The sequence below is a fragment of the Salvelinus alpinus genome, chromosome 14, assembly GCF_045679555.1.
Source record: "Salvelinus alpinus chromosome 14, SLU_Salpinus.1, whole genome shotgun sequence".
In the NCBI taxonomy this organism is placed as follows: domain Eukaryota; kingdom Metazoa; phylum Chordata; class Actinopteri; order Salmoniformes; family Salmonidae; genus Salvelinus; species Salvelinus alpinus.
The window spans coordinates 15,460,885-15,486,423 of NC_092099.1; the positions used below are offsets into that span (position 1 = coordinate 15,460,885).

Sequence of the window (25,539 nt, forward strand, 5' to 3'; positions counted from 1 at the left end):
CTCATGAACAGAGAATGGGAAATGTTATACTGTGTTACATTAAGATGTCATTTCCATAATCATTATTTGGGAATCGTATATTAGTAGTTGATTACATGTCAAATACAGTAATCAAACTGCCACCAATGTTGTCCTCTTGGATGATCTTACCCCTAATGGAGATGGTATGTCTCCCTCTTAGGATAATGTTGGACTGCAACATATCCACAACATCTACCCCATCTAGCCACTGCAATGAGTTTCCAGATGGCCAGGCATGAAACCCAAACACCCCATCCTTGTACACCTGCCCCTCCCCACCAAGGCATTGATGGCACCAGGCAACTCAATTTCCCTACAGCCTCAACCCGTTCAATCAGCCAGTCACTCAACCAGCCGCCTCATTCATCTTATTTAGGGGGAAATTGCAATTTTGGCAATGTCTGAATTAAGAGAGATCTGTCTCTTAACCCCCTCCACTTCTTTCCCCATACCAATCATAGACCACCTGAATCCTACAGTGCCTAAGTGCCTCCTGCCTGGACCCAACCCATGTGACCCTGGAGAAACCCATTGAATCTGCTCATTCAAGCTCATCAAGGTCAGGCAGTGGGAACGTGTCGTCCTGCCGTTGCAGTTGAGACACAGTTCTTTCTTTCAGCAGGAGTCAGCCATTCTATAGCCCTGCGGGAATCTCTCTCAATCAGACCTCCTATTTCACTCTCTATTCTACATGTGATTAAAATGTTCTCTTAACCTGAATCTGAATAATAGTAATGTGGTGTCTGTGGAACATCTGCTGGGGATGGCAGAGCATTGAGCATCTCCCGCTGCATGTTTCTGCCCCCTGCCAGATTATGTAGATGACACTTTCCATGGCAGAGATGATTATGTGTGTTACTGGGATATTTGTACATAATATTTCACCCCAAAAAATAGCAGTGTATTGTTACGTGTATTGTTTATGTTCTGAAGATAAAATTATATTTATAATCACTGTATTCTATTACTTTACATGAATTTCAATTAAAGCTCTTCTAAGAGCTCTTTGATGTTGTAAAGGTATTTTACAGTAGATCAATTGTCTCATATACATTTTGTTTTCTGGGTATGATGGGTGGGGGAAGGGATGGAATGGCTGTTTAGTATGGGATATTGGTGTTTGGTGATGCAATTCTATTCAGTGTAGGCCTATGCAGCTTAAACATTGTCCCCCAATTCCTACAATATGGTGTATAGCAGAAATATAGCACATTTCCACATTCAGAAATCAACATGCTACTACTTTAGCTGAAGAAGCAGTAATATCCACAGGACAGGCTCTGCATCTACATACAACATGTTCACGTCACATGTCTGAACTGAATGTTTCAGTATGTCTTTTGAAATTGGAAATGTAGGTCAGCCTCTGCAGGAGGAAATGTCACACAGCTTTATCCAATCAACAAAGAAAGGTCAGTTATCTCATGGATGAGAAGCACAAAAAAATTTAGATTAATTAATGTGAGTATGAATCAGCCATCCCATGGTAATTGTAGCAAATATTATTTCATGTGCATGAAGAGAGGTCTGTCATGACATTATCACAGCAGCAGTCTGAACGTTTAGATGAGTTTCTTGGTCTCTTGGCTGCAGCTAATGTAGATGGATTTATAATAAACAGCTGAAAAAGCTGTATGAATTCGAGTAAATTACACTTTTATTGACCAATCAACCGAAACTAGATATGTATTCATTCACCATTAATTCAACCTAATGTAAACGATAAAGCCCAGTGATAAAGATGTCAAGAATTCCTGAACAGGTATAAACCATACTAGAGCATGAAGCCACAAAAGGCTGACTACAAAATGGGAAAGCATGAGGTGTTAAACACAGAAAAGCTTGGGGCAGCCAGGTCAGATTTTATGGCTTTTAATAATCCAACCTAAAAGCGTAGTGTTTCCACAGTTACTACTGAGAACAATGGCAAAGCATTTAATGGGATTTCACATTAAATTAGGAGAGGCCAGCTGCTGTCATTCAGGATGGCTGTGGGTCTCCACCAGTAAACACTCCCCAGTAGGACCTCCAGTGGAAAGTGTCTGAAACTCAATCAGGACAAACACATTAACCAAAATAACAACAGTTTTTGTTCACTGCCAGTTTAAATGCAAGGGTAGAGTTTGATCTTATAATGAGCCGCTAGTGAAGAAGATAAGGCATGACAGGTTTTTGGAAATTGTGTGGAAAGAAATTGCTTGTGGGGTAATTAAACATAAAATGCATAAACCCCAAGGGACAATGTTTGCATACGTATCCAGCAATTAAAAATCTCCTGAATGCAGACAGGGCCGTGCCTAAAGGTATTGTGGGTTTTGTGTTCATCTCAGAGCGAATCAGTGTGATTGACGCATATTTGGAGGGGATGCTGCATACGGTCACGTGGGCCCTGGGCCGTCTATAGCACTGCCTGTCACTCTTAATATGCAGATTGAGAGGAACAGCCCCTTTTGTCAAGGTCATTTTGCAAGTACACGCAAATGTAGCATGCCATGTACCTCAATGACTGGTGTCTGGACACATTTACCATATTCTAAAATGAACACACATGGCACTAAATGCTTATTCAACAGCTTCATTGTTACTGGAACAATTTAGATGACTCAGAGAAAACAGGTTCATTTTCAGCAAGCAAGGTTTAATAAATTATCGTTTACATGCGCAAATTAAGTACAAAAATATTTAAAAAATAACAAACATTAAATGCACAAATGTAACAGTTTGAATGCAACACAGTTTTGACTGTCAGGCAAATGTAACAGAACATTTAAAGGTACACTGATTGTTTTCTGATTGAAAGAGGCTTTGCATTTCCCCTAAAAAATACTTCTAAAACAGCTGAAAAGGCAAAAAAGACAGGACCAGTCAAAGATAATTACAAAGGTTCAGAGAAGATACAGTAGTCTATTTCACATCCAGGTATACAATGCTTCACAAAAACAATTGCCCATTGGGCAACCGGGCAGGAGATACTGTAAATCTACATGACAAATAATAGCAGAGTAACTATAGCTAGGTTTCCATCCAATTGGTGACAGATTTTCATGCGAATATGCAAAAATACGCATAAAAACACTATGCGCATTTTCCCACCAGAGATGTTTTTCCATCAAATTGACTTGTTGTGGATAAAAGGCTGTGTGTGATGATGTATTGCACATAAAAATACCTGCATGCTTTCCCTACGAGTCATAGTGGGAGGACCACACAACTTTAGTGGGAGGACCACACAACCACTCCAAGTTTACTTCGATATGATGGTTATTATATCAATATTTGCGCATAAAATTGTTTCCACCAACATTTCTCACATAATTAATTTTACCGACACGAAAAGGTCCCACCTTGTCTAGCGTATTTTGTTTTGTTGACATTTGGCAAGTTTACCGACAAATGATCTGTTTCCATCAGGCCTGTCATTAAATGTTTTATCCGACATGTACGTTACACGCATTAAAAGGTTGGATGGAAACCTGGTTAATGTTTCACAATATTTATCGCATGCTAGGTTACCGCTACAAAGCTACACAAAATAAAGACATGGCCAAGTCTGGTCCATCAGTGTTCTACACAAGCCCCGACAAAAATGGGGAGACAGACATGCAAGTTTAAGGTACATCCACACCCATTACAGGGGAGGAAAAAGTAAGGTTCAGCATTGCTTAACTGGGAGTGGAAACGGATGTATCACAAATGTAATTACAAAGATTCATATGTAATACAAATGCAATAGAAAAGTTCCTTCGTCTTTGCACAAAAAGTGTTTAGACAGCATCAAGCTGTTTTACAAAAAATCTGTCTCTTTCCTTCCTTATCTTAGCAGAATGGATGTGTCTGTTTTCAGAAGAGGATGTCTTCCTTATCTTAGCAGAATGGATGTGTCTGTTTTCAGAAGAGGATGTCTTCCTTATCTTAGCAGAATGGATGTGTCTGTTTTCAGAAGAGGATGTCTTCCTTATCTTAGCAGGATGGATGTGTCTGTTTTCAGAAGAGGATGTCTTCCTTATCTTAGCAGAATGGATGTGTCTGTTTTCAGAAGAGGATGTCTTCCTTATCTTAGCAGGATGGATGTGTGTTTTCAGAAGAGGATGTCTTCCTTATCTTAGCAGGATGGATGTGTCTGTTTTCAGAAGAGGATGTCTTCCTTATCTTAGCAGGATGGATGTGTGTTTTCAGAAGAGGATGTCTTCCTTATCTTAGCAGAATGGATGTGTCTGTTTTCAGAAGAGGATGTCTTCCTTATCTTAGCAGGATGGATGTGTCTGTTTTCAGAAGAGGATGTCTTCCTTATCTTAGCAGAATGGATGTGTTTGTTTTCAGAAGAGGATGTCTTCATTTTTGATGAGGAACTCCACCACCTGCGGTTGGTAGCGGATGTCGTTGAGTGCCGTCATGGCGTCCAGGTTGGGGGCACGCAGGAGAGTGGGCCCAAAAATAATGCCCAGGTTCTCTGCATTCATCAGATTGTCTTTCTCATTCAACGTTACCCTGAAGTAGAGACACATCAAGGACAGACAATTAACAGCTGAATGTTGAAAACCCATTGAAAATGAACATCTGAGCATTCAATTACAAATATGTCTCAGTTACACAAACATGATGTTACATATCACCAGGGTAGCGAATCGTTTTGTTGAGAAACTCACCTCTTTAAATGGGCCATGAGGTACCTCAGGGTTTCACTGTGTGCTGCAGGCAACAGTTCCAGAGCCTCACGGAAGGCCTTTAGCCGCTTCTCTGGGTCTTCCAGCTCTGAGAAGCAAACAGAAGAATGAGGTCAAAGCAGAGCGGCCACAAGACAGGCTCTCAGAACCTCTAAACATCCATGCTCAATGGTTCTCACTGAAACTATACACTAGCATGAACGATCAGAGTACAGTCAAGATACATTGTTGTTGAACTCCATATAACTGACTACCAAACAATAGTCATTTTCTAAAATGGAACCATAAGAACTTCAAACGTAAAGGAGGATCTGATGCTTATTTTATGTGGACTGCATGCAAGCACATTCTCCACTGAAATGCCCAGGAATGTAAACAGCAACACATAAACAGTGGAAATGCGGTAAAGCACAGCAATATAAATTTTAAAAGTCTCTATTTTGAAGAATCATCTTTGAGAACTCAAAAAGCTAAAGGAAGAGCAGGATAAATGTTCACTGAACACTTCCATCATGCGTCATGGCTTTAATGTTGAAGGATTTACATAACTCAACCACAGATATGAAAACGCACACCAATGGCATTTCTTCTTGCATGGTACATTTTCCATGGTGCTGGTGCGTGACTGAAACAATTATGCATCATTTTAACTGGCAGAGAAGAGAAAAAAGCTGCTTAGGTCGGACTCACTTGCAGTCTCGATGAACCTGGGGTAGGCGTCGTATGAGATGACAGGAATGGGTAAATCCCTGAGGTACAGTTTAAGTGCTCCCGTGATGATGTTGATATCTTCATAGGCATTGGCAGAGATGTCTGTCTTCTCACCATCTGTGAAGAGATATAACACATTGTTAGACATGAGGAAAGGACTGGTTGGATGTGCATAAGACACTGTTACAATTTTCTTGCTGATTGAACTCAAGGACATTGAGTTCAAGCAGCATGGCGTGCTTGCAGCGTAGTGTGAAGTGAAGAATAAAGGGCTTGTGTCACTGTGGGGGATGAAATCTAGGCTACTTCTCTGTTTTGACTGGCCTGGCCTGTTTTACTTTTCCCTCGGTTCTACATCCAGAGCAGGCCATGGCCTAATTCTGCTGAGGGTCTACATATCACAGTGTTGTGAGTTGGAATGACACTCTGTCATGTGTGATCTCCCACACACTGGTCTAGCTAAGATTTAGCCCATAGCTCCAGGGTTCCCCCCGGTCCATCTCTAAACTCATACTGTACTGGGCAGAGAATGAGGCAGACTATTTCTAACTGCCTCTTTAACTGTAATAGCCAAATGAAGTTGGAGGTAAATTACATTTCTACGGTAAATTACATTTCGGTCAGCTACGGTTGTTGGACTCGTCTCATGATTTGCCATCCCCAGAGCTGGCCCCTGGCCCTGGCTAAACATCCTGTGACTGGACCGCGTCAGGACAAGCCGTGCTCTCCCAGATGGAGACTAATCCCTCCTCAAATGTGTCGCCTTCCCATTAATACTGCCTCTATAAACACATTGGAGTGTCAACATTTAACTCAAACATGACCTAAAACCATCACATTGAGCACACATGGAGGCGCTAAGAACTGATAAGGACGCTGCGAGAGGCACCCGAGGGGATTGTTAACACCCAGACAGAACCATAGGATGTCAAAAGAAGACATACCTCTGTCAAATGTCGACTTGACATCTTCGACTGAATCGCTGAATCCAGATATTCTGTAGAGCCCTTCAGACTTCAGCCCTATGACAGAGGGATAGAGAGGTTTAATGACAAGTGCTGCATTTACATAACATAACATAGGACTGGAGTGGACATCCAACACGGATTCAACTCAAGAGCAGAATAAATACAGCCAAATTCACCTTCAGCGGTGACCTTGGGCAACAGAAAATGTCATTAAGCTCTTCCATATGGATGAGAAATTGAAAAGATCTACAATAGCACACAGGGAATAACATGGACAGATGCAAATAGTTTTCTGCATTATTGAGTAAAACGAATAAAAACATAAATCCAATATAGCATTAGTTACAGACATAGATTTACCGGGATAGACAATGAGGTAGAAATGAGGCTTCTACATCGTTGAGTGATTCAACTGGAATGCAATCAACTGAAACACAGCAGCAGCAACACTACACAATCCTCCATTGTATACAATTGCCAGGCCTCCCATTGGCTCTCCACATCAAATGAATGGAAAGGACCAACATTAGAATCCTCCATTCTTCCATTCCTGTTACCTGCTCTTAATTGGGTGTGTGTACATGTGGTGATTGAAAAATGCATCCATCCATTACTGAAACACACAAAATATAACATTTCCTGAAAGGGAAAGAGGGAGCGCGATTTCCAAGAAGGGTGGGATTTCCAACTATTTCAATAGGGCCATGGCTATCTATCTTCTGCTCACCTCTTGATTCGATTTCCTGTATGCACATGTCCACCACCATGGGTCGCTTGGTGTTGTGAGCTTTCACCAGAGTTGTGAGCTCACAGCTGTATACTTTCTTGATGTGTTTCAGGTCTGGCACGCAGTTGCAGGGTACCATAGTGGAGCACTGCTTGTGGACATTCAGGCCACAATCTGAAAGAAAAGAGGAAGAGGAGAGTCAGAATGGACAACCTAAGAGGGATGTCTTCTAATGATATAATTCCAATGATATCATCCAATGATATCTTCCAATGATATCATCCAATGATATATTCCAATGATATCTTCCAATGATATCCTCCAGAGAAAAAATAGATCAGAATTAACATTGAAGTGTACCATGAAAAGTCTGCATCCCCCAGATTGTTAATTTCATTTTTTGTCGACTGGCTTGGTTTCGTTTTTGCTTGCTAAGGCCTAAATGCTCTTGATCAATATTTGGAGTCAGAATGTCATTGGACCACTGGAGAATTCTGTCCTGGCTGATGACTTCACGCTTTGGTCAGCTGCCAGGGGTGTTATTGGAGTCACCTTGAACACTGGAATGGAACACAGGTCCACAAACAATCCCTCATCCAGACGGCGTGCCATTCATGCATCAAAGTAAGTCATAACAAATTCAACAAAGGTTGATCTTATATCTACCAAATTTATATCTACCACATTTATATCTAGCAAATGTATTCTGGATTCTACTATGTGGCTTGGTTTGTTTTTAATCTGCACAAAAAATAAATGTAAAAAATGACCCAAACCTTCTAGACGTATTTTGTGACAGAGATTTGTAGCACACCATGAACCTTATTTGTGTTCTTCTAAGCAGTGAATATGTAGTTTCAATGATCATCTCCAGTGCTTTTGTCTTCGGTGCTAGTGAGTGGGGCCTGAGGCGCAGCTGCCTGCATCAGATTCAGAACAGGTTTCACCTTGCAGGGAGCACAGCAGAGAGCCGACACAGCGACTCCTTCTTCGCTTTGTAACAGAGGCTTTTAGAGGGAATTAGAGGCGCACTGAAAACAATGTGGCCTGGAGGAGGGAGACTCAGGCCTGCACGCTCCATTCTCCTCCAGAATCTGGGGTCGCACACAATGGCCGTGCAGGCAGCGATTCAGCCGCTGCGGGCTACACTAGACCTAGTTTCCTAGACTTAAATGGGCCAGCTCCTTCAAGCTTTAAGCAGTTCTCTGCCTTCTCCCAGTTTGGAAGAGGAACTTTTGACAAAAAATTGTGCATTATAGTATTCCAACTACATCTCGAAATAAGCATTTTGTTCACAGATCTTTTTTTCTATGAATATATGGTGTTTCAGAGAGAAATATGTCATCATTGTTGCTCCTCAAATATCAAATCACACTTTTTTTGTTAAAGGCACAAAAAGACTACGATGTAGAGAAATAGCTACACATATTTTGATTAATATTGGCCCCAGAGAAATTTCAGCAGGCTTTATTCATATGCATTGATGCAGGAATGTAATTACCTTTAAGAGATGATTCTATTAATGGTATGAGACAGGCAGCGTAATAGAGGGCAGCCTCTCACCAGACACATGGCTGTTAAACTGGTGTTGTGCATGTGAACACACACACACACACACACACACACACACACACACACACACACACACACACACACACACACACACACACACACACACACACACACACACACACACACACACACACACACACACACACACACACACACACACACACACACACACACACACACACACACACACACACCCTGGTGGCCCCTGGGTTCCAGGTGGGGTGGGAAAGCCCAGAGGGAGCCTGCAGACAGACACTGCTTTACTGCACTGTCAGCTCTATCGCCATGGCGAGGAAAAGACACTCCACTGAGGATGAGCTCTGCCCTGATTTGGCTAAAAGGGTCTGACACTGGAGTGGGGTGAGGGGCTGGTCCCACTTGTGGCCAATCAACACATCATAATGTAGTCTAACCTTTACTGTGCCTGAGATCCCCAATGCTTCTCTATTTTACTATCTCTAATGGCAGCAGCATATAGACAAACACATTGTCCTGTTGCTAGTTATTCTATGTTGTTTTCCACCACGGGTAGAATGAGGATGAACAGAGACTGGGCTGTGTGACCTAGCTCTCTGGTTCTGCCTGCTGAATTTTAATGCGGGTGGAAATGGAGCTCCTTCCCAGCGCTCGGAGTCCCGCTCCTCATTAAAGAGACATGCCAGCTTTGTTTTTCTTCACTGGCATGATGGTATGACGCTGGGGGGGGGGGGCGTCCTCTGATGAGGAAATGTGGCACAACAAGCACTGGCAGGGGCTGACTTCCTGGCGCTCGCCCAAAAACACTTCACATATACAGAAAGAAAGGGGGAGCGCATTTTTGGAACGCAAATTCAAACATCGCATAAGACTTCACTGTCCTAGATTCTGGTCGCCATGGCTTTAGTCTAAAGGAATGAAAAATTATACGTACACGTTTCATCCGATTGTCAGCTGCTTTCTAAAGCAACGCATCAATTATTCATGTGGCGGCTCGCACAGATATAAGTGTAGGTCACTTTGTCCCATCAATAATACATTAAAAACAGACGTCAGTCTACGTTACGGCCTTATTCAGGAATGATGAACACCAGAAAACTACTGATTTCTAGAAAACCATGATAAAACATCTATGTTTCGATGTGCCTAAATGACAATACTCGAAATTGCAGTGCACTAGTTTTGCTCTCAAGCTAATTCGCTAATCATTTCTAGAGATCAATAATATCGCAAAGCGTGCAAGCACTGCAGCAATATGATCTCATGAAAGCAGTTTTGCATGCTGCATTCATGGGTGCCCCACTTATGCTGCATTTTCTGTTGTTGTTATCCTAGCATCATGAAACCACTTATTATTGCCTAATATCCTGTGATAAAAACGCTGCAAAATCTTTTCAATACCTTAAATCAATTGAAAAATAACCCCTTAGATGGGAACAAAACAATTTCATGACTATACTGTACATTCAATGTAAATGGCTGCTACACAATATCAGATCGTTATTGTTCACAGTGCAGCAAAACCATTCAGCTAGTAACATCTGCCCTGATTGGATAGATAGGCCTAGGTGTACGCGTGTTTAAAAATGGGAATCTATTCCGAGACCATCAAGGGAGAATTTCAGCATGAATCCACAGAGGCATTCTCAACCCCCCACTTCTACTGCAACTGGAGCACAGAGAGAGGAAGCCAGTCTGAGTCTGGACGCCACTGTGCATTATGATAATGGGCTGATCAATATATAGACTGCATATAGAGTGCATATACGTCTGCCGTCGAGTGGAGAACAATTGCTTTGTCCATTATGTGGGAATATGGGAGCTGCATCAGTATAAAACAATAGCATCATAAGAACAGTGGCATAGTAACGCCATTAGCAAAGCTCATCAACTGGACCTCTCATTCATTCGTACAGTACCACATCATTTTCTGTTAAAGCAAGGCATTCATGTTAGTGAGAAGTACTTATTACAGGAAATCCTCAATATTGAGTCCTCATTTTACTCCGTTGCACAACTCCACTAATCTGTTCCCCAAATATTGGTGGGGATTTTAGATTAAGGGACTCAATATGACACCCACTTACACTCACATTAAAAACCAGGTTACCCACATACTGGGGTGATAAAAACATCAGTCCTTTACATAAATAAAGAACAGCATGGTGTTAAGTAAAACCAGCAGCAGCTGTACAGTGGCTGTCTACTGTAAAGTATAGTACAGTACGTACCTGCACATTTGACTCCCTGAGCCGTCAGCCCCCACATGAAGTTGGCACAGTATTCACACCAGTGAGGTCCCCGGAACGTGTGGACCTGGAGGATAGAAAGAGAGACAAAGAGAGAGGATGGTAGTCAGATGCTGCAGTTATGTACCACATGGGTACCACACCTTCCCCAGGTTGCCCTGGAGACACCACAATGCTGGCGTCTTAAACTAGCCAGATTGTGTGTGTGTTGGAGATGAGGGGCGTTTAGAGCCCAGTCAAATCTGACAGGATGCCTAATCTACTCAAACTGTTAATGAGTGGCCAGGCTGAATAGGGGTGGTGGTGGAGAGCGGGGAGGATGGGTGGGCACTGTTGACACCGTGCCAGTGTGAGGGGGCATGCTGTCATGGAAATGTGCTACGGCAACGGGTTGCTCAAGCAAGGAAGGGAGCTCTCTCTCCGCCAGGTAACATAACAACAGCTCAGCCAATCAGGGGTGCCTGATCCAGACCTATTGGGAGGAGGCAGAGCGGGCTCCCTGTGAGGTGTTTTCCTACACGACAATGGGAATAATGGCCCTTTTATGTGAGGTGAGAAATACTAGGGCCATCACCAATACTGTGTGTTAACTCATTATGGGATCAGGGACAGCATGAGAGGATTAGCAGTAAAACAATTCATCACAGTAAAATGGTATCAAGTCTGTTGACCTGTGAGTTCATCAGACTATACTATTGGCAGGAAGGTTAGAATATATTTTGTGATTCATGGCTTCACAGGAAAATAAAACCTTATTCACTTGAGTATTTAAAGAGCTACTGTCTTTAAAATTCAACAAATCCCTTTGAAAACAACCCATGTGGCATTTTATTTTGACGTTTTTTTGTTGTTGCAGAGGATGTTTAAGTTGCGCAATTTTACATCTAACTAAGAGTGTTTGGTCCAGTATTTCTCAAGTGAAAAAATGTGTGACGTGTTGCCTTATGTAAACAAAGTCGGGCTGCTGGGCAGGTCTGTCTCACTGTCTTTGCTATTGGATAGAGAGCTATCACTGCAGCTGTTCACACCATGTTAGTGGGAAAATGAACATCGTCAAATCAAAGCCAACCGTCATTTATTCGTTGTTACATTATGTTCTAAACTCTGTTTTAAACAAGACCTTGTGACCAAAATTATCCTATTTACACTTTGTAGTCAATTTTGACACTAAAATAACTGTTTCTGACTCATATTGATGTCAAATTTTCAAAGAGATTCGTTGCTTTTTAAAGGCAGTCGCTCTTTACGTAGGAACAATGAAAATTTGAATGAATTCATACAATTTAGCACTGGTTGTTAAGTCTGGCTATTTGGTGATTTTTTAAAATCACATTTACATTTTTTTCATCATATTTTGTCATCATATCTTCAAAGAGATATCTTGGCTGTACAGGTTAGCGTGTACAAGGTTCAGGATAATTATTCATTAAAATGCTCTGTCATTAACTATTACACACTAACCATATCAGCTCAGATTGCTTCCTGTGGAGGAGGGAGCTTGAAACATTTGAGCTAAATGTGTGACAGACCCTTAAAATGGTGAAATGGAGCATTCAGCATGGACTGGCTGGCATAGTAATACATACATAAATAAGGAAGGAGGGAAGCAAGGAGAATGAGCTCTGTGAGTGTCAGCAGTTCGAGAGCCTTTGAGGGAATGTTTCTCCCCCAGCTCCCCACTTCATTAACTAACTTACCCAAACAGGCAGAGCAGAGCAAACCAGAGCAAGTCTGATGACTGGAGCCTAATGGGAATATCACTCATCCACTGTTTCCCCCCTTCATTGCCTAATCTCCCCATCTGGTACTCAAACCAACAACAGTGGACCACAGACCGCCCAACAGATTTCCTTTAGAAAAAGGCTCAGTGGAAAGACCCAACACAGTCCTGTTCTCTCATGCTTTCTCTCGCCCCATAACCCCCTGAACAGACATTCTGGTGGCCAACTGCCAGTATAGGAACCTAATACAAAAAAACGCCACCTGTCCACAACATGCTGAAATAGAAGCAATATTTCATAGTGGAACGGCATGAGGAAGAGATGCAACTGCTCTTCCTGTGGCAATTTTATGTCTCACCTTGAAGTTGTGGACTTTCTCGTACTTGGGCGGCAGGCTGTTATCCTTCAGTGCGGCTTTGCGGACCAGCGAGGTGAGCTGTGAATAGGCAAACAGTTTGAGAGGCTGCCAAATAGTGGCTGGAGGTTTCTGGGGTCCTGAGATCCTCATCCCCAGAGCAGCAGCCAGTATGTCCTGCTGGTTGGCCTCCTGCTTTGCCTTGTGCACCAAAGACTTCTCTCCCTTCCGGACCTCGTAAGACTCCCTGGATGGCATTCTGACACTCAGGTTGACCAAATCAGATGAACAAGCAGCAAGCCCTATAGAGCAGTCAAAAAAGTCAGAGGTCCTCTGGAGAAAAAAAAAGAAAAACGGGATGCTTAGAACTAGTCTAAACTATGTCATGTGAATTGCATTGCTCCAATTTGACAAGCCTAAACTTAGCGAAGAAACACAAAAATGGCAAAATCCAAAAAGTAGAAAGATGTGTCCTCCGTTAAATCCTCTCACAGGAGAGAGAGTTGGATGAACGGTGCTCCAACGACGAGAGTGTCAAGTCCTGTGATGGCTGGAGTTGGATAGAGAAGAGAAGAAGCCTTGGGTGCTTATGTGTTCCCTGGGAATATGCAGATGAGCTGATGTTGAGTTAATCCTCTCCTCCCTGTGTAGAGCAGATATATTCTCTCTGGAACACAGACAGCACAGTGTGTGTTCTGTGGATGGATGCTGCCAGCACTACCAGAGTGAGGGGGAAGAGGACGGGGGAAGGACCCAGTCACAACGGATTAGATGGATCACACTGGCCAATCAGAGCGAGGCAGGAGCCTGCTCACGCTTTATCATTGCCGTTTCCCCGCCCCCACAACCCCCCTCTAAGATCCAAAGCAGGAGAGCTTGTGTAGGAAGAGTCGGAGTGAGTGTGGGTTGATAATGAGTAATGAATGAGTCATGCATCATCACTGGGCTACTGCTGCCCACAGCTAATGACACCGGTGGGCCGTTGAAGAAAGTGCTATTTTCAAAATCTGGTTACCAACCATTTACTGTTCCAGGGACCACAGGGAAAACATAAGTAAACGTTTGAACCACATTTATTTTCTCAGAAAGAAATTCACAAAATATGAATAATTTTGTTGGATGCGCTGTGAAAAGGGAGAACTGATGCAAGGCCAGGTTTTCCCTTTGCAATAATCTGCCTTTAAGCCTATATTTCAGTCACCATGCAGACAACCCAGAGAGTTAACCCAGGTGTGCTCATTCCACACAATTACAAGCGCCTTAGGGTACATTTGAGATTTTTTTCCCCCTGGCTTCAAATACATAAACAGATTAAAGTAATAGGTAAATTAACAGAAATGTAAAATACAATTTGATCTACCTAAATTCCCTTGAAGAGCAATCAGGTTTTATTTTTCCAATATGGGCAATGGAAAAACACCATAATGCACAGAATCACAGAATTACACTGAACAAATGTACATTTCTCTAATACCTAAATTCACAGATAGTCAAGTAATTAATGTAAAAGTTCAAAATTCACTGATGACTTTCATGACCTTTTCAAATTAACATCCTAGTTAAAATGGAAGAGAGATAAACATTAATTGAGCCTCTCATCTCAGTAGGATTCTGTCTGAAATTGTGCTCATTTGCTCTGTTACAGATGCCAGCACGGATGGTATGCTAATTCTGCATCACATATAGAGCACAGTTAAAGTGCTGTGTTGGGAATGATCTGAAACCTGCTACAATCCACACAGCGAGTCAAATGTGATTATACACCCCCATCCCAGAGGCTGATTTGGGCTCAGCTGTTAGAAAGCCATCTGAACAGAGACTGGAGGTGGAGCAGCCCAGTATGAGTCCACATAGATGAACACTTCATGCAATCAATATGGGAAGAGCTTATTGGCGGTTACTGTAGCCCCCAACAGAGAGAGATGGGAAAAAGGAGAGCTGCAAGAGACGCGCTCCACAAACAAACACTGGCTTTGAAGATCCCTGCAGGTATGATGGCATTCCATAACTGCTGTGTCCATAACTGAAAGGGATTTGGGCTGGACATGAAAGACATGAAACGGAGGCGTTCCAATGGAGCGCTCCTCTACCACGCTGTAGAACCCTCTTTCTTCAGGAGGGGTAGCTAGCTACCAGTGAGAGGCAGACAAATTGTAGCCAAAGCCTTTCATATGCATCCGTCTCCCCTCACAGACCCTGGGTGCTTTAGGAAGCTGTGCAGAGTAATTGTGTTTCCTGCTGTTACGTGTGGAGCGAGCATCTGATACCCAGGATGTGGCTTTCTTTACTTTGAATGCTCCTCTAATTGACACTGATTGATTGGACTCGTTTCTCAAAGATGTCCCAAGCTGGGCCTCTTGAAGAAAGGATGAATGCAAAAGCAGCTCACTTAATACCTTTTGCTTTTCCATCTGGACACGTCTAAGGCACGTGGGTTCATTTGTCGCCGTTTGCAGTTTCCATGTCTCTGATGATGTTTTTGATGTGGTCTAAACAAGATTTCTTCACAACCATCCAACAACAAGAATTTTGTGTGGAGTCTAGAAATACTGTACATTTCACTCGAATACACCATTTATTTCTGTTGCATTAAAATTCAGTTGGAATTTCTGTTGCACTAATACACATTTTACAGACAGACATGTTTCTAATATTATCTTTCATAATAGTATCTTTAAAAAATGAGGGTAGGCTAAACCATTTGTGAGTTGGGATAGAGGTTAAGTAATGACAGTCGTCTGTGGCGGACAGCGAGGTTGTTATATAAGGTAATGTTCTCTTAATGCGCCTCTCTGACCTAGCATCATCACAAATGGGCCACTATTACACTCTAAATGTGCCTAAGTGTGCTCTTAAAAAGGTATTACTGTATGTAAATGAGGAGGAGTGGTACTGGCAGCAGCAGGATGGATGCACAATCGAAGGCTGATATGAGGCTGAAGCTGAGAGGACACTGGTACGTCTCTACTCAGCCTTGGCAGAATGATAGTGGATTCTGAGAGGTCAGTAGATTGATCCCAGAATAACTAGGGCTGTCCAGAACTGGCCAAATATCCAAGATTATATATATTAAAAAAAGAATCAGAAAGAGGAGGCTCAACATAAAAAGCAGGTCCTAACAACCATAAGGAGAGAGTGCATGTCTGAGTCCACTGTTCTCCATACAGGGTTTCAAACAGAGCTGTACCACTCCAAACTGGGGGTTAGAAAACACCAAGCAAATGGAAACAATGGAGGGGGGATCATTCCTTGTTTTAATAATGAATGTCTTCATTAGGAACTGTGATGGCTGGAATCAACTATGGCCTAATGGCTAATGGACTGAGGCACATGAGAATGCAAGCTGTGCGAGAGAACAATCCACCGATCAATACAACGGAACCATCCCTACTGTACCTATGCGTACGCATCCCCATTATGCATCTGCACCCCCCCCCCCCCACATGCTTCCATAGAGGGGAACACAGTTCAGTATTGATATCATTACAGCTGTGGCTTGGGGAACCTTTCCCCCAAGGGTGGTACTGTGGCTGAAAATTGCTGCATTTTCTGCTTGCCTTGCAAAAACGAGAAACCATTTACACCATGATTTTCCAGGACAAATAGATGACCTGGCTGTGAATGTGGCTGTTGCCTCGACAGTGATGCATGGTATGTTGCTACCACACTTTGCCATTCACAGTGGATTCCGCACAGCAAGGTTATACAAGGACACATCCATGTGGCTTATGGGATGCATAGGTATTGCACTGAGTGTTAACCCACATTGCACTGGTGTGTGGGGTTTAGGGATATCTCTTACCTGAACAAATGATGACCTCACATCAACTCGAAACACATATAAGAGAAACTATTCCAGTCAGTCATTTAAATGTATATAATTGAGAGGAGTTTATAACCAACAACTGTGTACTTAGACTGACCATTCTCTGGTCAAAAGTCTACTATGTCCTGCATAAAATACTAACTTCATCCAGGAAATAGCATAACCTTAGAACATTGATTCTCTGTCTCTGAACAGCTGATGATGATCAGCATACGCTAGCAACATTCATCTTCTCAAGCAATCAAAAGAAATCAAATATATTGTCCACAAATGTAAACTTATCCAATCCGAGTCATCAGATCCTCTTCAGCCTTGGGATTAATCTTCATGACCGATGAAGGATAGCAGGGATTACAGAGGGCGTTGTTTGAGACGCTCACAGAGCACACATTACAGTACGATACGGTACATACTAGCCTTCTATTAACCTGCCTTCACTGCGGCCACTCTGTCCATCACTCTCAGCGTTCCGCGGTTATGCAACTGTGCTGCTGCCTGTATAACACTCCCCCGCATGACCAGAGAGAAGCCCTTAAAGCAGCTCCCTCCAAGGAAACACATTAAAGTTAAAAGGAATGTTCATAACCAATAGTGCTTCCGTAGGCGGTTTTGCCATTTTCACACAGAGACAAGATGTGCATTAAATTGTAAAGAATATAGAGCACATCAGAGAGCTCACCAACTCAAAGCTAGGAAGGGACATGATAAATCGCTGTTAAAATTATACGTTAGGTTATGAGTTCACATTCTCTAGATATTGCTCAAACAAAGATGCCTTTCAAAATGTATGAAATGAAGAAAAAAATGGTCTATTGAAATGGCCATAACCTGTGCTGAGATGTCTGACTGGTTTGTCTGTAAAGTACAGGACATAAATCTGTACTGTACTGGCCATGATTTGGTTTATCATTGGTTGGCTGTAACAACATCTGTTCAGGAGTACAAGGTTCCCAAGGGAACAGCATTGTTGTTTCTTCACTTCCTCCACACACCAGCCCTTATCTGGTTGCCTGAAATAAGCCCGCCAGTCCCGCGAGGGGACAAAGTTAATGTACGCTTTGGAGCTAATGTCTGAATAATTCAATCTGTGTATTCCATACACCGAATGGATATTACATCCTGACCAAGAGAAACACTTGAGTGAATTTTTACAGTGCAAGTGTCCCTCGCATCATTACCTATTCAAAGACGTCAGCACATTAAATATTAGTCCCGTTATAACTATGATATGCAACAAATAAGCAATCCACCATAAGCATACAGCTAGCATTGTCCGTTGCTGTACGTGGGAGGCAGTGCCCCAACCAACAGACACCAGGCCAGGAATATCAAATGCAGATGGACAAATACCAGACTTGCTGGTGAACATCTGGTCATCTCATGTCTCAGGATGATGATGTCTCCATGTTGTCTGGTTGTTAGCATATCAAAGGCGGAATAGCGACCAGCTACATTAAGACACCGTAAGGAGAAAAAAACACACCGACGTGTTTAAGAAAACACATTGAGCATCGAGAGATAAGAACATCTGGTGAAGGGAATAGAGGGTTGAGTTAGAAAGATGGCACAGAAAGGCAATATTTCACAGCAGGCCAACTCTTCCTGAGAAGTCTTTTTTTGATTTTACTAAGACGTCATTTTTCTCCATGGTGGCCGATAGATAGCAGCAAATAAGCCGTATGGAATTTCCTGGACCAAACTCTTGTCTCTCAATTGTATTCAGAGCCATTTGCAATTGTCAGTTTCTACATAATCAACATGTGGACTGATAAACAAGGACAATCTCTCCACTGAGTAATTCAGTTGACCTGCTCTTCCCTGGCTGACAGTCAATAATTGTGAGAGAATTATATTTTCCTCAAACTGTTTATTGGGAGCCAGGGCTCATTTACTGTCCTCGTCTCCACTGGAGGGGTACACAACCCTGTGACACAACCACTTACACACACTGGCTTGGCCTGGGAGTTTTGTGATCTGCCTCACAGTATGATTTAGAGTTGTGCCTGGAGTCATTGCAATCCTGCATGATTCGAAGTTAACAAAACATGTATTCATGTGTAACAGTTTAGACAATAACTTGTATTGCACAACTAAATGGCTATCCCTTATGCCTCGTCGTTTTTACATAACAGCACACATAACTTATATTGAAATACTTCAGAGGTATATAAGGATCACAACATGCTTTATACCTAATGGGGATAAATAACAATTGCTGGTTTTGTTGGTTTCATTCTGCACAGGGATTGAACAAATTCACTTTTTTATTCTGACCATAAAACCAATGCTGCTCTCTCACTTTTCCAATTTCCTGAAACATGGTTCCAGTTTATGGGTAAAGAGAAAGGCTTTCTAATGAATACCATTTCTCTCAGTCCTGGGGAGCAACTGTGCTGTGGTTAAACCAGCGTGGAGCCACACAGGAGAGCATGCCTCTGTACCTTTATGATTTTGACCTCACAAACACAGACCCCCACAATACTGAGAATACAACACAGCTGCCTTAACATTCCAACATGGGTCAGAGTTGATGACGAGAGGTCAGGCTGGAGCCCCTCCTTTATATAAAACCAGGAGAGACAATAGCCTCTGCTGCTGTGCTATGCAGAAAAACAGAAATCTAGTCTGTGTGGTAAGAATGACTAGGATGGACACACCTAATCCCCTGTTAATGATTTTCTGGTCAGAACTTGGTGACAGTTGGTTTGTTTGCAACAGGCTATATTTTTAATAACCGTGTGACAATATCAGTGTGTACACTACAGAGCCACAGTCCCGGCCTGACAGAACTGTCAGAAGATACAGTCTTTGATATGAGGATTTTCATTTCTAATTACAAGGGCTTTAAGATGTTAGACCTTCCCGGAAACATAACAGCTTTCTGGTCTACCCAGTCCACCTTGTGGGAGCAAACCCACAGAGGCCATTTCATTTACACAGAAGCTTCAACAGAACATCCATATCCTCCCACACTTACCTTCAACCACCTCACATGATCTGTGCCCCACAACAAGAATTCAAATCAAATCACATTTATTTATATAGCCCTTCTTAGATCAGCTGATATCTCAAAGTGCTGTACAGAAACCCAGCCTAAAACCCCAAAAAGCAAGCAATGCAGGTGTAGAAGCACGGTGGCTAGGAAAAACTCACTAGAAAAGCCAAAACCTAGGAAGAAACCTAGAGAGGAACCAGGCTATGAGGGGTGGCCAGTCCATGGAAAACATCCAAAGCAATGTACCCCGTGAATTCCAATATCCAGGCCCTCACAATATTGCACCTCTGAACATCAGAAATCTTGTATAATTAGATTATATACACTCTTTCTCCATTTTTTAAATTTAACCTAGTTATTTAACTAGGCAAGTCAGGTAAGAACAAATTCTTACTTACAATGACAGCCTACCCCGGCCAAACCCAGACGACACTGGGACAATTGTGCGCTGCCAATCACAGCCAGATGTGATACAGCCTGGATTCAAACCAGGGACTGTAATGATGCCTCTTGCACTGAGATGCAGTGCAGTAACCGCTGCGCCACTCGGGAGCCCATTAGGCATATGGTTTTTCAGTTACTGCCTAGTCACAGCTGCAAAAGTCCCACATCTAAGAATAATGATATAGGCACCAGTTAGCTATTAAATGGTTAAATTCAAGATTAAAAATGAACATCTCCAATAAGATTAAATGCAAATATTGCTGACACCAGGGGGATATTTCCATGTCTCTAAAAGGTCTAATGATTTCTTGAAGCAAACACAAATGACCCATCACTTAATGTAATGAGTGAATGTTAAAACAGTGATTACTGTGTCTTTGTTTCACTGATTAATTCATTGGCCGACACCAGACGTGAATATGAACAGCTGCATGTCTTCTCATCAATTGGAACAATCCAGACTAGATTACAATCTTGACCACAGACTGGAGTTGGGGAAGACAACTGGTACATTTACGAGCCTATACAAAAAGGACTAACCTCCCTTACTGTCCTCGTCAGTTAAACTACGGTTTTAGCCACAATTAATTCTTCCTTATAAACATAGGAATCTGCAGTGTGCAAAATGTAAATGCTTATTTACCATATTGATATTGATACTTGCCATGATCGGGATCGCTGTGTGCCGATCCCAGGAGGCGCTCTGCAGATGCATTCTATACACTCTAGTAATTAGTCATCCAAGCACACAATTGAAAACCAGCTGCAATGAACTAGACATTGTTGCAACAATCGCTAAGATTAACAACACTGATTCTAAACTGATTCTAAAATGTGTGCAGTAATGAAGACAAGTGAAGCAAAGACAGCGATACCACTTGGAGTTGATAAAATGACAAACAAATAGAGTTGCAGGACCTATAGAGAGGAGAGGCTTTAGACAAAAGCAACAGTTACACAACATAGAAAATATGATAAATAATGTATAACATCCTGACCTCCTCAGATCTTGAAGTGGTAGACACACATGACTACTTTCTGATAGAAGAAGAGAAACCACCACAGAGTGACTGGTTTGCTTGTGACTTGTTATTGTCATGAGAAATCCATTCATCTTTTAGCCTCACCGTCTCAGAGTCAGTCGATGCCAGCAGAAGCTTACTGAATAGGGTGTTGGAAGTCTTTTTTTGACGTCGCTTAAAACAAAAGAGCTACTCAAAGGACAGATTGTCACAGGGCAAATTAACCAAATTCTCACGTTAGGGACATATACACGGTAAAAATGTTACATCGCTGCAACCAACTCAGCAGGAACAGGTCAGTTCTGTTATTGCATGTCAACGTGTACATTATACAATAAATAACTAGCCTATACTCAGTGCATACAGATAACATTCAAAGCAATCTTCATTTTATCCAACAAATAGGTGTATGTATAAACACTAAACGGTATGATGCTAAAATGTTAGAACCAGGAAAGGGACATTTAAAGGCCAGAAAAATTTGCCTTTTCCTAAATTCATTAGTGTTAAGTAAGAGGGAGCACGTACAGTAGAACAGCATGTTAATGGGGGGGGGGGGGGGGGGATAACAACAATGAGGGCATGGAGCATGGATCAAGACAGCAGTCCTCACTCTCCATTTGTGGAGACATACAGCACTGCTAGGGTCTCAAACTTCTGTGGTACATTTCCTCATAGTATTGTATCCAATGTCTGGGCTCTAGTGTGAACCCCATAACACAGTCTGGGAGCAGGAAAAACATACCCCAGACTTTACAAGAGGCACTTTATTTGAACAGTGTGTCATATTGAAATCAAGTCTATTTTTTCAAATGAGCCCCGCACAACACACACATCAATAAAAAACCCAATAAAATACTCATTTACAAAACATGAACATAAAAAAAAACACAAACTTGACTTAGAGATTTCCCCACTAATGTTTTACATTCCCTAAATGGCTAGAGGCATTCAAGCCTCTGAGCCCCCCTTGCAACACATTCAAACCTGAGCATCCACTGCAACACGTTCAAGCCTGAGCATCCACTGCAACACATTCAAGCCTGAGCATCCATTGCAACACATTCAAGCCTGAGCCTCCCATGTAACACATTCAAGCCTGAGCCTCCCATGCAACACATTAGATCATGAGCCTCCCATGCAACACATTCAAGCCTGAGCCTCCCCTGCAACACATTCATGCCTGAGCCTCCCCTGCAACACATTCATGCCTGAGCCTCCCCTGCAACACATTCGTGCCTGAGCCTCCCCTGCAACATATTCAAGCGTGAGCCTCCCCAGCAACAGATTCAAGCCTGAGCATCCACTGCAACACATTCAAGCCTGAGCTTCAAGCCAATGCAAAATATTCAAGCTTGAGCCTCCCCTGCAACAGATTCAGTCTTAAGCCTCCCATGCAACACACTCGATCCTAAACAACCCATGCAACACATTCAAGCCTGAGCCTCCCCTGCAACACATTCAAGCCTGAGCCTCCCCTGCAACACATTCAATCTTAAGCCTCCCATGCAACACATTCAATCCTAAGCCTCCCATGCAACACATTCAAGCCTAAGCCTCCTCCGCCACACATTCAAGCCTGAGCCTCCATTGCAACACATTCCATCCTGAGCTCCCCCTGCTACACATTCAATATTAAGCCTCCCATGCAACACATTCAATCTTAAGCTTCCCATGCAACACATTTAAGCCTAAGCCTCAACTGCAACACATTCAAGCCTGAGCCTCCCATGCAACACATTTAATATTAAAGAATCCCCTGCAACACAATCAATATTAAGCCTCCCATGCAACACATTCAATCTTAAGCCTCCATTGCAACACATTCAAGCCTAAGCCTCCCCTGCAACACATTCAATCTTAAGCCTCCCATGCAACACATTTAAGCCTTATCCTCAACTGCAACCCATTCAAGCCTGAGCCTCCTGTGCAACACATTCAAGCCTGAGCCTCATGCAACACATTCAAGCCTGAGCCCCCCCTGCAACACATTCAAGCCTGAGCCTCTCATGCAACCCATTCAAGCATGAGCCTCCCCTGCAACACATTCAAGTTTAAGCCTCACATGCAGCACATTCAAGCCTCCCATGCAACACACTCAATCTGAAGCCTCCCATGCAACACATTCGATCCTAAGCCTCCACTTCAACACATTTAATATTAAGCCTCCCACGCAACACATTCTATGCTAAGCCTCCCATGCAACACATTCAAGCCTGAGCCTCCCCTGCAACACATTGAAGCCTGAGCCTCCCATGCAACACATTCAATCTTAATCCTCCCATGTAACACATTTAAGCCTCCCCTGCAACACATTCAAGCCTGAGCCTTCCCTGCAACACATTCAATATTAAGCCTCCCATGCAACACATTCAAGCCGGAGACACTCCTGCAACACATTCGATCCTAAGCCTCCCCTGCAACACATTCGATCCTAAGCCTCCCCTGCAAGAAATTCAAGCCTAAGCCTACCCTGCAACATATTCGATCCTAAGCCTCCCCTGCAACACATTCAAGCCTCCCATGCAAAACATTCAATTCTAAGCCTCCCATGCAACACATTCAAGCCTGAGACACTCCTGCAACACATTCGATCCTAAGCCTCCCCTTCAACACATTCAAGCCTGAGCCTCCCCTGCAACAAATTCAAGCCTGAGCTTCCCATGCAACACAATCGATCCTAAGCCTCCCGTGCAACACATTCAAGCCTGAGCCTCCCCTGCAACACATTCTATGCTAAGCCTCCAATGCAACACATTCAAGCCTGAGCCTCCCCTGCAAAACATTCAAGCCTGAGCCTCCCCTGCAAAACATTCAAGCCTGAGCCTCCCTGCAACACATTCAATTTGAAGCCTCCCATATAACACATTCAATCGTATACCTCCCATGCAACACATTCAAGCCTCCCCTGAAACACATTCATGCCTGAGCCTCCCCAGCAACACATTCTAGCCTGAGCCTCCCCTGTAACACATACATGGCTGAGCCTCCCCTGCAACACATTCAACCATGAGCCTCCCCTGCAACACATTCATGTCTGTGCCTCCCATGCAACACATTCAAGCCTGAGCTTCCCCTGCAACACATTCAAGCCTGAGCTTCCCCTGCAACACATTCAAGCCTGAGTCTCCCCTGCAACACATTCAAGCCTCAGTCTCCCCTGCAACACATTCAAGCCTCCCATGCAACACATTCAGGCCTAAGCCTCCCCTGCAACACATTCTACATTTGTGGAGCAAAAACCCAAAGCAGCTCTCCCTAAATAGGAAGCCACCCTTGGAACCACTAGCACTATCCAATCTTGTGCTCTTGTACAGTATTCTATTGTTTTGACCTTGACTAGTGTCGTCAGATACATTGGAAGTTTCTGCAGGAGCGCTTTGTAAAGAAACAAAAGGTAACGCTGCTCTCTTACATACAGAGGCCCAACACACCTTTTGATACAATACACAATGGTGAGTTCTAAAACGATCACCAGTAAAGAATCTAAGGGCACAATGGAAAAAAAGCATCTAGAGGTTTAAGTGTGGAAGCTGCTGCGTGCATACAGATTATATCTCCGTAATGTTGTCGTCTTGTTGTGATGTGTGTGTAATTTTAATCCCCGTCCCCGCAGGCAGCCTTTTGCCATCTGGTAGGCCGTCATTGTAAATAAGAATTTGTTCTTAACTGGCTTGCCTAGTTTAATAAAGGTTAAATAAATTAATAAATCATCTAAAACTGTTATGCTGGTGAATGAGGACCCAAAAGCGACTTAATAGAAACAGAGTCTTTATTCCAGTCTTAAACAAAAACCGATACTCCTGGATATTATCTTAGGTAAATCCAAAACAGGAAAACTGAAATCCTCTCGTCAGTAGAGAGGAACGACTGGAGACGCGGCCACAGACTGCAGGTCGCTTCGGGAAGGCACAGGCCGTAGCTGACATAGACACCTGCTCACACGCAGCATCTGAAGAAGGCAAAAACACGACAGGGCGGAACAAGGACACAGAACAGCAAACATCAAACAAGGATCCGACAAGGACAGAAGCGGAAAACAGAGGGAGAAATAGGGTCTCTAATCAGAGGGCAAAATAGGGGACAGGTGTGAAAGAGTAAATGAGGTAGTTAGGAGAATGAGGAACAGCTGGGAGCAGGAACGGAACGATAGAGAGAGAGAGCGAGAGAGGGAGAGAGGGAGGGAGAGAGAGGGATAGAAAGAGGGAAAGAACCTAATAAGACCAGCAGAGGGAAACGAATAGAAGGGAAGCACAGGGACAAGACATGATAATCAATGACAAAACAT

The 25,539-nt window shown here is 43.0% G+C and overlaps 1 protein-coding gene across 1 annotated transcript; it reads right to left on the bottom strand.

Annotated features, from left to right (window-relative positions):
- Positions 1–2,638: 2,638 nt before the first annotated feature.
- On the bottom strand, positions 2,639–13,761 carry chn1 (chimerin 1). Its single transcript, XM_071340634.1, has 7 exons — positions 12,968–13,761; positions 10,871–10,955; positions 7,092–7,265; positions 6,341–6,418; positions 5,376–5,513; positions 4,668–4,773; positions 2,639–4,509 (listed from the first exon to the last, which is right to left on the bottom strand). Exons 1-7 carry the CDS (start codon positions 13,220–13,222, stop codon positions 4,338–4,340), a joined length of 1,008 nt encoding a protein of 335 aa, XP_071196735.1. The 5' UTR covers positions 13,223–13,761; the 3' UTR covers positions 2,639–4,337.
- Positions 13,762–25,539: the final 11,778 nt, after the last annotated feature.